This window comes from Malurus melanocephalus, unplaced genomic scaffold (genome assembly GCF_030028575.1).
Source record: "Malurus melanocephalus ecotype Western Australia unplaced genomic scaffold, MMel_1.1 scaffold_88, whole genome shotgun sequence".
In the NCBI taxonomy this organism is placed as follows: Eukaryota; Metazoa; Chordata; class Aves; order Passeriformes; family Maluridae; genus Malurus; species Malurus melanocephalus.
Genome location: NW_026623320.1, coordinates 1,188,830 through 1,201,100, shown reverse-complemented (window position 1 = coordinate 1,201,100; position 12,271 = coordinate 1,188,830). Strand labels below are relative to the sequence as shown.

Below are 12,271 nucleotides of genomic sequence, written 5' to 3'. Positions count from 1 at the left end.
ATCTGTTTGGTATCAGGTAGACATTTTTATTTTAAAATAGTTAAGGCTTTCTGCACCCTTAGAGATCTTACCCAGAGAGCAAAAGAAATGAAGACATTAAGTCAGACCCTAACATGTCTAAATTCTTTCCCTGTGACATGACAACGTAAGGGTTTTCAAAAAGCCATCAAGAAAAATCATTCTGCCAACTGTATGCAATGTTTATCCTTAAATAATAGCATTTTTATAAATATATATATTAGAAAATAGAATTGCTACATTTTTTCATTCAGCTAAAAACTTTTAAAGCATATATTTTGGATTTTTRAAGAAATTCTGTATGAAAATTTTTAAAGTTAATTTGAATAGAGAAGTTTATTCCTTGACATAGTATTTTTGCCAGTGAAATACTGGCTAGCATATTTCCCTGAGTTAATTTCTTGGTAGTCTTTGTTACTTGCAGCTTGGTCTGTTCAGATATAGCAGTCTCCTAATCAGTACACCACGTGTTCTTGTAATCAACTACTTGTCCATTGCTGCAAACCTAATCAAGAGCTGTTCAAATACAAGCAAATGCTGGAGAGCCACTCTTTCTATTGAAAATTTCTATGAAAGGGGACGAGAAAGAAAGAGACCAACACAGCTCCATTAGGAGATAGCTGTCATAGTTTGGCTTTGCAGAGCAGCCCCCAAGGTGCTTTCAAGGGTCCTTTCATTTCAGGTTGCAATGGTTCTGTGATAACTTCAAATGGCTTGTTTGAAGCAGCTGTTTTAATCAACTAAATACCAGCCTTCCCTCACCTTGCCCTCAATTAGCAATTAAACAAGTTCTGTGAGATTTAATTGGTATATTATTCTCCCCAGATTTTTTGTCCCTGTACACCATGTCCTTTAAGTTTTTTTTTTCTGCTACTTTAGGCTACATAGATTAATAAAATGGATTAGCATGAACTTTGAAAACAGACAATGCTCTTATTATGAAGATACATTGTTATCTTAATTTCAGAGCTATGTGTTACCAGTGTCTTTAATCTGTTGGCTTTCAGACTGAGCTACAGCACCTCTACAGCAGTAAAAACACCTGTTCTATCCCCAGGAACTACTGTCTACCTGCAGTGGCTTTAAGTGGGGCAGATAAAAAAAGAAAAAAGACTGAAAAAATTCATCCATGAGAGACAAAATCTAATGTTTTTCAAGAATGAAGGGATTTTTGATGACTTTTTTGCACGTGTCTTTCAGCTGGTAAACCTGCTCCGTGTTCTATGYGATGCTAGCATTGGAAGAGCAAGCTGAGAAAGTTTAAAAAGTATTTATGTATCTACACTTTCACAAAAGAATATGTAAGGGGAATAATATCTGAATGGAAGAGGAAWTAAATTTACTGTTTCAACTCCCACTCTGAAAACTTGAAACCAAAGTTYTTTCTTCCTTTAAGTGTCAACAATACATTATTTAGTCCCCGGGAAATGTAACAAYACACTATTAAGTCTCAGGGTGGAGATGTGGACCTCAGTGTTTGGGAAGGTTGCTTTGCCCAGGACAGGGGATGGCATATGGCCTGGTGATGAGTGTTATTATTACCATTTTTGCCGAAGAGGAAGAGCTTTCTCCTAGCACAACTTCTTTCACACTAGCTCCCCATTTCTCCTTTGTTGTGTGCTCTTTTTTCCAATTTTTCCACTGGCTGAAAGAGATCCACCCTTTAAGCAGGAGTGGTGATAGGAGAGGGGGGAGCATATTATTCCCTCTGGTGTAACTCCCTGTCTGCAGCAGCTGGGAAAATACTGATGGTAGCATGAGAGTCAGCATGTAAATCTGACAACAGAGGGAATTTTCTAATTAATCATAGTCATGTGTAAAGTGCTTAATGTGTGAAAAACACAGCACTGTTTCCCACAACAGGAAATGTGGTAACCAGATGAGTGAGCAAATATGTTTATTGCTTCCATGTGAAGCTCTACAGATGTTCTCAAAGAGAAGAAAAGGGGGAGAGGGGGAGGGGAAAGAAATACTGTGATGACTTGCAAGAAAACTCCAGTGCTGCATCAGACACTTTGAAGTTGAAAAAGCCCACATAAAGTAATAATAATGTCTAGGGCCACAAGGACACTGCAGGGACACAGAGGGCAGCCAGGATAAAGTGTAATGTCACATCAGTACATGGACTGCTCAGGTCAGAGGAGAGTTCTTAGTCCTGTTTTAGCTAGCATAGCATATCTGTAACTTTAGGAACAATTTCTTGCTGGAATCAGTGAGAGGTAGATCAATGACGTAGCTGAATTAAGTAAATTGACAAATCTCTGTCCTGAGGTGCATCTGTATCCAGGTGGGTACTTTACTGACTTTCAACAAAGCATTATTGGTATTTAATACAATGTTGGAAGTAGTGGCCTGTCCTTGTTTTGACGTCGGTTCAAGTGAGGAAAGTAACAAGCAGATTATGAAGAGATCAATGTCCAAAGAAAGGAGTATTTCAAAATGTTTTCAAGAATTCAACCCTAAGATCAATCCACCCACTAATGGGTGGAAATTTTGCTATRTACACTGCATTGTACTGTCCTCACCCAATATGTTATTTTAATTGGAATTTATGGGGAATATTTTTAAATCTTGAAGAATAATGTGGACAGTAAAATGTGGATTAGATTTTTTTTGTAGATTTTTTTCCTTTCTTCCTTGCAGTCCAATTGTATATATTAACACTGAATAGTGAATGGCTAACATTTTAACTCTCCTACTGTGGCTGTTAGCATGCTAAACTAAAAGGTGCAGCTTTCTTATGAATGCTCTTGGCATCTAAAATAAAGTCTTTCTGTACATATTGTATCTTTTATTTGAAAGAACTGTAAGACTTTCAGTCTCAAACAAACTAGGTAGTCTTAATGTCCCTTCAGATGCTGTTTATTCCTTTTTGGATTGTATATCAGGATCCACCAGRGCCATGGCTTTATGCTTGAAAATGCAAATCAAAAGCTGTCTTTTATAATTTGCACCTTCAGTAGCTCTCATGATGATCAGGAATGAAAAGAATTGTAGTTACTTACTTGCCACAGATTGAAATTTTTTATATTTTAAAATATTTTAGACAATTTTATGCTTTAAATCCTGCGTATGTCCTTTGAACTGCTTTAGAGTCGGAGTATTCCCCTTGGAAAGATAAAAACATTGATCTGCCTCTTCTTGTCTTCAGATGATAAAAATAGTATTCTGACACTGCAAAACAAGGAGAATATGACAATCTCATATTATTTGCTTAGTGCATGGATAAYGTAGCCATCACAAGAAGGCAGCTGTAATATTACTTTACCTGTCTTATGCAGAATGAAGGTATAATATAGTGTCATTTTGAATCAATAGAGCAGCACTTCAAAATGTATTATTCACATTTTTCATGGWAGGAATGAGTACAGAAAAATCACTGATGGGAGTTCAAAACTTARGTAGTGATTGCTCCTGTTTCTTTTTCAGCATTTTTGCCCCTCTTTGCATACATGCCTCAGTTGTGAAAGGATTGCACAGATATGCAGAGTTGTTGGAAAGACACAGCCATTCCATTAACAATGTTTCAGTGAAGTTATGACAAAGTTTTTCACTTTGATGACTCTGAAGTTCATAAGATCTTCCTAATATAGAGAGTTTAAAAGAACTATTTGGGCCTATGTAACACATAATCTGTGTTTATTTGCCACAGAAATCTTTCACTGTGGTGATGTTTCAAATACAAATGTAACCTTGACAGATTTTTAATTGCTCTGCCATTTTGATTTATCAAAATGTGCTCAATGTTTTAGTCACCATTTTTTCTTCTAAACCACTGATAAAAGTTATGGTGAGTCTGAAGTATGCTTCATTATTTTACTCTTCATTTTGTGCCATTAAAAGCATTAGATGAGGCATTCTCTTTTGGAATGTTTCAAAAGATGGCTTTTTTCTTGAGGCTGTATCTTTTCATGGTTCTTTTTTCCTTATCCTTGGGAATACCATCCCTAAGTGGTGGCTTGCAGCACTTTTTCTGGTATCGAAAGGACATCAACAATAGTTACATTTTGTGCAAAATATTTTGTGATTGGAATTTATCTATGTGCTTTTGAACAGAGTACAGTGAATTTTAAAGAGTTTTTTTTTTTAAGGAAGACTTCTAGTTTAATGGAAACATCAACAATATTGGTTTTCATTGGCAAGTCTGGCAGCCTGAATGAAAACTTTTTGATAGTAAGCTGGAATTGTTTCTATATTTCACACCGGAGAAAAATTTTTGAAACAAACTACAATAGAATTTTAGATAAATGCATGCTCGAAATACTTCAATCTTGACTTCTTTAAGCCATTCTCAGTGTAACAGAATAAAGTATTGTGAGCGCATTAGCTAAGTGGCAATAAACACRTGTGGAACTTAAATATATTCAAATTCCTGCTTTTAAAAGATGGGCAATTGCAGTAGASAAAACTGAGGGGCAAATGCACAATCACCAAAATGAGTTTGTGGCTCTAAGTCTGATTTACTCAGAGATGAGAACAGAGCCCATGTCATCAGAGAGAGAGATATCCCACCTGTTGTTCAGGGACAAACCAACTGAAGAATAATGTGTATCGTTATCAACCATCCTGAAATGTTATGAGAAATCTAATCTTCCTTCATATCTGTGGATTACTCCATCTGAGTCCTGTGTGACCATCATAACACATATTAAATTGACTATTCCCTTATGATATCAGGGCTAGGTTTGCCATGTTGTAAGTTCTTTCCTGGGCCTGCTGCAGCCTGCTCCAGCTTGCTGGGAAGATGACTCCTGGAGGGTAATTTGGGTGTGTGGCACCCTCTGAGCTTTGTCATTTYCTGCCCAGGCTCCAGGTGCTTTGCTGCATGGATGAGGATGTTCTGTAATTCCTGTGCAATGGATGCAATTCCATGCTGGGTAACAGAACTGGCATTCAATGCCTTGATGACCAAATGGGGCCCCAGCTGTCAGACTGAGTTGAAAAGCTTATATAAATTCTCTGTGCTGCTTTATGCAGCATTGCACAGATTTTAGCATTCTGTTTCATGTGTTTAGCTGAATAAGGCAAAGCATGTTTTGTTGTAGTTTTGAAGACGTTGCAACTTTTGTACTTACACCCACCTTTATCCACTACTGATCAACTGGACTATTCAAAGGAATAAGGACAAAAGCATTTAAGGTTTTTTTTTTTGTTTTTGTTTTTCTACATATAGAACTTCATGCTTGTGTCCTGTTGTGGGGTGCTGCCTCTAGGAGAGAGGCCTGAGTGTCTGAGCTGCAATATCCCTCAAGGTGAATTTTTTGTACTGCTAGGTTTCACCTTTTAAATTTAGTTTCTGAACTTATAAAATGGAGATGGCATAATCTAAAAATGCTTAGAGGATTTCAGGATCAGAGATGTAAAAATTACTAAAAGTTATAGATAATGCTATTACTAGTTAAGATAGAATTCATGATACTTAATTTGCTTTACTGTTAACATTTGAACAGAAATTGTCTCCTTCTGAGAATTTGGCTAAGAAAAAGAATTGCTTTACCGTAAATAGTTAAGCTGCAGAAGCATGCAGAGGAARAAACTAAACAAACATTCAGATGAATGTGCTTTGGATTTTGTTAGATGCAGCTCAGCAGAGTAAACTTGTTTTGCTTGCAAAATGGTAGTTTATGTATTTAGTGCACGTGCAAGTTAAAAATTGTCATTTGATGATAGTTCTTATCATCTCATCAAGATTGGTCATGCTCTTCTGAGTATCTTCAATTAACAAAACTGGCCTTTTCAGATTCTGAGACTGGGAATTAATTACATTCAGTTTTTGAGGATGTCTTCTTTGTTATTGGCAGCTGGGTAGGAGGGAATGTGTGATTACTCAAGTGAAAATCAATCTGACTATTAATTGTCATATGGCAGAAATAATATGCAGTTTTCAATTAAAGAGTATTTTCCAAAATGCAGAAAATTTTCTAAAATGTCACAGTCTGGGTCAGCAGCTGAAATTTCATTAAAGTCAATGAGTCCAGGGTGTAATATTTGTGGTCTCCATGGCAAAATACGATCAATGACAAAATCAGAACAGATTAGCAGCATAGGGTTTACATGTTTGAGGATCCTTTATTTGATCCTATAACTAAGCCAAAAATTAACATTTTCTTGTTGGAAATGGAGTTTTTTATATTCTCTTGGTGGATATAATAATGTTAGGTATATTGCTATTGTGCCTTGTGGGCTTTATGAATGTATGACATTCACAAAGATTTTAGTATCATAATGAGCTGAATTCCCTGACTGAGCCACAGCCTTCCTGTCTTTTTGTGCTGCAGATCTAAACTTAGCTTTGCTTCTCTCGCTTTGGCTACTGGTTCTACAGTTGCTGTCAGATGTTAATTTAGCTGCTTTAATGAGAAACTGCTGTGCTACACACTTACCATGTCAGTTATTAGCAATAGACACGACAGTGGAAGGTTACAGTGGATAGAAGGTAGATCCTCCACAAAGCTAACCCTGCAAAAACCCTGCAGACTGGAATGGATGAGGGAGTGGACAGAGTTCACCCTGGTGTAACATAACCATTAGATCTCATCTGAGGGTGGAACAGGAACTTATGGATACTGAGAAAYAGAGTGTGAGACTATCCTGTGATCTATTCAGTGGAAGCCAAACGCTGCCCTTGTGCTCTCTAGGCCACAATTTCAAAGTGATTGATAAGACTCTGTGGTTGCATTAAACTCTTGTCCATGTGTAATACAATATGTCATAAGATATCAGATGTTCTTAAACTCTGGGGGTTGCTGCCTAAATGATTTTGCAGACATGAAAGGGGAGAAGTTTATCAAGGCCCCAAGGATTTTGGCCGTGTTCTGTGTTGTTGCTGACTTCAAGTTTCTGCATTGTATTTCCCTCAAAACAAAAATTAAAAGAATCCTACTGCTAATAAATGTGTATTGCCTGATGCCACGATAGGCTATTACAATAAGAGTGTGCGTGAAAGAGAAATAGGAGAAACATTCTCTAGAATGACCTAGAAAAGCCCTTCACAAATCGTTACTGCAACAAGAGTCACTATATAAAAGATGAATCAACTGTTCTGATTTTCAAAGTATAGCTTGCTCTGAGGTAAACTCCACAGCAGGTCAGATGTTCACATGCTTGGGTTGTTTGGAAAACTAAAGACTGAAAAATCAAGCATRCGCTTGCTGTACATAAAGGCATGATCAAAGCTGTGTGAAGACATGCATATTTTTTTAACGTAGACCACAAAGCATCAGTCCAACCTTGCTCAGCCTGGAGATTAGCCCCAAGGCATTTCAGATGTACAACGGGAACCTGCAACACAAGTCATGCTGCTTTCCACTCYGTGGATTTGTTTGTGGCACAGACACGGTGATCATAGCTGCCTCTTTCTGAAGGAGACAAGAGATTCTCTGTATGAGAGTAACTGTGGAGTACTTGCATGTCATTTAGGCGGTTAATGATTCAGCTTCTCTCTGTCAGTTAAACCTTTGGTGAAATTTCRCTTGGAAAGGATGGGGAGGAATACTATGGCAGCATGAACAGATGCCATCAGGAAGGTTGTTGCAGCAAAGACAAACTATAGGGAAGTAGAACAGCAAACTGAGTGCTCTTGCTTCATGAGCGGTGCCAGAGAAAAAGACAAAACCGCACTCTTTTTCCTGGATGGATGACAGTTTCAAAGCTGCAGTCCAATTAACTCAAAAATCACATAAGAATGTGGCACAAAAAGGTCTTCTTATTTTTTCCTCTGAGAGTGGAAAACTACTGCTGTTATATCTCTGTGTGTCACAAATGTTAATGAAAAATGGTGGCCAGAAGGCACATGGATACTTTGATAAGCAAGACTTATCCCTATTGTAATGTAATTTTGTGCCAGAYCTTGCTCCTGGCAAGAATCACCAAACGGAGGTGGTAGATTTGGCATATTTTGGTATCTGTGTTCAAGTATGAATCCCCTCCTTGGAAGAAAAGCTTTAGCTGAGCAGTAGTTGTTTACCAAGGGTGCTCATTGGGCTTTCAATAGTGTGAATTTATGTTTATGGTCTAACACCATAAAACTTAGGAAAACATTACCACTTCGACACACGTATGCTAATCTATAGACACAAATCAAACAAAATGTAAGTCAATTGCTGTTCAAATCCCATTCTTCTGTGTCAACCATGCAGACTCTGGATAYAGTTTTGTTATTAAATGTTTGAGCTTTGTCGAGTCTAATTCTTTCTCATGGTCAGTCTTTACAAGATTCACTCTGTATTATCATGRTGAATACTTATTTGCAAAGGAAAGAGGGGTATTAATCTCTGAGATACCATCACACACTAGATATTTGCAGCATAAAATGTTAACATCACTGCCTACATCAAAATGTGTTTAAATTTTTCTCATGTAACTACATTTAAAAAAAATATGAATAATGCTTATAGYTTATTTACATGATGCGAAGAGTTTCACAGCCATTTTTAGAACAAAAACGATTTGCTGATCTTCAGATATAAAGCTTTGAATTCTTGACATATTGCCTTCAATGACATGAAATTTGAGTGAAACTGAAAAGAAGGGTGAGAAAACATCCTGTTGCTTCAACAGGAAACATTTGCACAGACAGTATCTGAATAAATATTCTGGTTTTATTTCTTCAGCAATTTCCTATAAAATTCAAAACTTTTTTTTGGTATGCTCAGTTTAACATCCTTCTTGAACAGGRACACCTGCTTTTTGGTCATTCTCCAAGGCCTGGATGGGACAGGGAAAAAAAATCAAAAAGGGCTGAAATTTCTGACAAGATTCTAGAGTTTGATTTCAAGGTGTTGATCGGTCTGTCTGAACTTACACAGGATCAGGTATCATCCTAGTCAGCATGAAGGTGATGGTAGCTGTGTTTACATGTATTTTCAGTGACTAAGAATTAAATCCTCTTTGGAAACCTTTGAAATACTATTAAACAATATTCCATAAGACAGTGCCAAATTTTCCTTTTGCCTTACAGAGATAAAATTGCTTGTATAAACATAGAGTGAATGGAAACACACTGTCTGTTCTGAATGCTGTGAAGAAGCTGTAATTCCTACCTGCACAGGGAACTAGTATCTGTTAGCAGTATAATAATGTATACTGACAGTTTATTTTCTGTTGAAAAATGAATGTGCTACAATTTTATCCTTAAAGATTGCCAAAGGCCTTTGCAAGCATTTGAAGACAGTATTATTTTTCTTCAAAAAAAGGACTTTGTTGTTAATTTATTTAAATTTCTGGAAAATTTCTATTTATTTTTCATTCACTTCAGCTCTGCAAAGAGCACATCACACTTATTTTGTTCATCTCTGGTTTCATACGTGCTGGATCTCATACTGAAGCAATTTTGCTTCTTTTCAGAGCTAAAGCATGAAATCTATGTTTGGAGGCTGACAGCTCAGCGCATTAACCCGGCCAGCAGAGAGGAGACAGCTGTGAAATGCCTCTTGATGCAGAAGGTGCTGACTCTGGAGATGCTCCTGAGGAAGAAGCTGAGGACATTTCACAGGTAAACAAGGACCAGTGTGTCCAATCTCCCCTTTTAGGGATCTTCACTGGGACAAGACCTGTCTCTATCAAATGGATGTTGGGGCAGATATGAGAAGCCACCCTCAGCCTCAGTAAAACAGGAATTATTTTAGGACAAAACCAATGTGTAAGGCCTGCAAAAAGATGTGTATCAATATGACCCAAATTTTAAGGTCTAGAAATTTCAGGCAGTTTTTGGTTTAAAAAGATCCTAAATGTATCATTACACTTCTCCTTGAAGTTGCAGCTTCAGCACAGTAAGATGCTGTAATTTCTTTTTTTTTTACTGAAAAAGTCAAATTCTCCTCAGTGAATGGATGAGTTTGAAAAACATGTCACCAGTGACTTGCTGTATTTTACAATATTTCATAATCAAAACTTAAGTGTGAACCTAAGTGCAGACATAACTAGATTTTTATATGTAGAAAAGAAGTTTACATAATCTATGACCAAAAAAATAATAACATTGTTTAGATTCTGGTAAAACCAGATGTTCTGCCATGGAATTTGATGGCTGAGAATAACACTGATAAATATTTTGAATGTTAATTGACTAAACTGACAGTTAATTTTAATTAATAACCTTTTTAAGGAATCTGAGCAAGAAAATGTAAATATGAATTCTTAAACTATTCCAGTAATAAGAATATTTACATAATTTTTGCTGAYGTGTACTTTGAATTGAGTGACAGTATTAATACTTCAAGACAAAAATGGCTGTTAAAATCGTCTCCTTTTCAGAAGATTTTAGGAGATTATCTGACTTTATGATACTCAAAAGAAGACCCTCTGAAGTACAAATAAAAATTGCATATTTAATCTTGAAAATCAGGATTCCTCCAGCACAGCACATTTATAGCAATGTAAAAATTCATTAGCATTAACAACAGTGCTCCTGAAACTGCAAACCCCAAGGCTTTCTGCTGGAGGGCTGACTGCACTGATAACATGATGAAGTTATTGGGATCTTAAAAACTTCATTATAAAATGCAAATGTGAAACATAAGTGTTCTGACTTGTGGATATTAGCACACAACTCTTGTTTTATCGCAGTGGGACAGATACATCAGCTCCTGAAACTGTTAAGGGAACTACATATTGCAGATAGCCAGACCCTATACTGAGGTCTGYACCCTGGAGTCTAGCTCTTTCCCAGCCTGTGGCTTTCTTCATGAACACAAGGTTTTGTGTAGTAGGGGTGCCTGTTACAAAAGTGGAGTCTTAAGTGAGTGCTCATGGGAATTTTRCTGCTGGATTAAGTCCTGGATGCCCAGGACTGCTTTGTGGTATGGTTACTGCATAGGGGAAAGGGGTGATCTATATGTGATGAGAGGGATTTATTCCAGCACTCTTGGCAGAGCTCTGATTTCACTCTGGAAAAAAGTAGGTGTCATTTTCTTTCAGGCAAATATCACAAGAAGATAAAAATTGGGAAACAAATATCCAGGAGCTCCAGAAAAACGTAAGTAGATGGCAGGATTTTTCATGTGAATGTAATTATTAGTATGCATGTGAACGAAACTCTGCCTTTATATAGAGATAATGCTTTGAATCTAATGGAAATTTAATAACTCTCCTSATAGCAGAAAAGTTAGCAGCCAGGGTGGTTGGCTACTCAGTCAGAAAATGTTACTGAATCCCATAGTGAGGTTTTGTTAGGTTTTGTACTTTTGTTCCTTAGAAAAATATAACTTAAAGAATCAATTAGTGATTTAGCAGTGTTTTCCTAAATTTTTAATCCATAGCCAGAACAGTTCAGAAGATGTCAGTAAGTTGTTTGCAGCCTGATGAAAGACAATAAGAGTACACTCCTTGCAATGTATCCAGTTCTGATTCTAATTTAATGCACTYGGTGACACTCCTGATTTTATTATTCAAGTAGACATAAACCACTTGATAAATCCTGTTCTCTTAGCTGTGGACACATTAGCACTGCCTAAGTATGCTGAAACTGAGAAGATGTAAACTCTGTAGTGGGATTAACATCTCCTAAACTTAATTGTGTAAATGTCACAATCTCTCTGTCTCACTGACATCAYTAGTTAATCCAAGCCTGTGTCTGAGAGCTCAACTCCTTGATCAGTCCCCTTAGGGTGMAAGTCCTTGACYRGGAGAACYGTGTCCTAGGTGTCACAYCAAACCASAGCAAACTCAACASATTTTCTTTACACATTTTTCAAGGWATTGCAYAAGAGACAAACCTTTTAAAGACCAGAAACTTACTTGTATTTTGGTCGAGATTTAAACTATGAGGAACACAGTCTGGGAGAATGTGATTCCCTGGAGTGGTACTGAGAGGAGTGACACTGTGGAAAGCACTGGGACTGAAGTCATGAGGAGATTGACATAGGGAAACAAGAGCTGGGCATGAGGGTGTACAAACTCCACAGAGATGAAGGGCTTGGCATGTCTATGAGAGTCGTACAGTAGGTGTGAAAGATTTGGCCTCTAGAGTTATTTACAGGTTTTCAAAGCACWCTTGAAAAAAAAGGGTGGTTTTGTCCTGGAACACAAAACCACAGAGTGCTCAGAATGCCCTCTGTTGCTGCAGTTGCATTTCAACCCTACTCCTCTTTCTGGAATGGAGTTGTGGTGGGGGTGGCTGAATATAACTGGATGTGTGGAGCAGGTGCTAGATATTTGTATCTGTTAAATCTCCCTGGGTCCCATAATTAGGGCTTTTTATAGGTATGCATAAGATGCACAYCTGTAAAAACTATTCAAGTATTTCTATCTTTTA

At 37.2% G+C, this 12,271-nt stretch overlaps 1 protein-coding gene across 2 annotated transcripts in view; it reads left to right on the top strand.

Moving 5' to 3' along the window:
- The window catches only part of OCA2 (OCA2 melanosomal transmembrane protein), a 181,446-nt gene that overhangs the window by 99,339 nt on the left and 69,836 nt on the right, over positions 1 to 12,271 (top strand). For both annotated transcript variants that reach the window (XM_057368091.1, XM_057368092.1), the window contains exons 17-18: positions 9,364 to 9,511; positions 10,936 to 10,993. In XM_057368091.1, the coding sequence (XP_057224074.1) occupies positions 9,364 to 9,511; positions 10,936 to 10,993 (206 nt within the window). The remainder of the gene's footprint in view (positions 1 to 9,363; positions 9,512 to 10,935; positions 10,994 to 12,271) is intronic.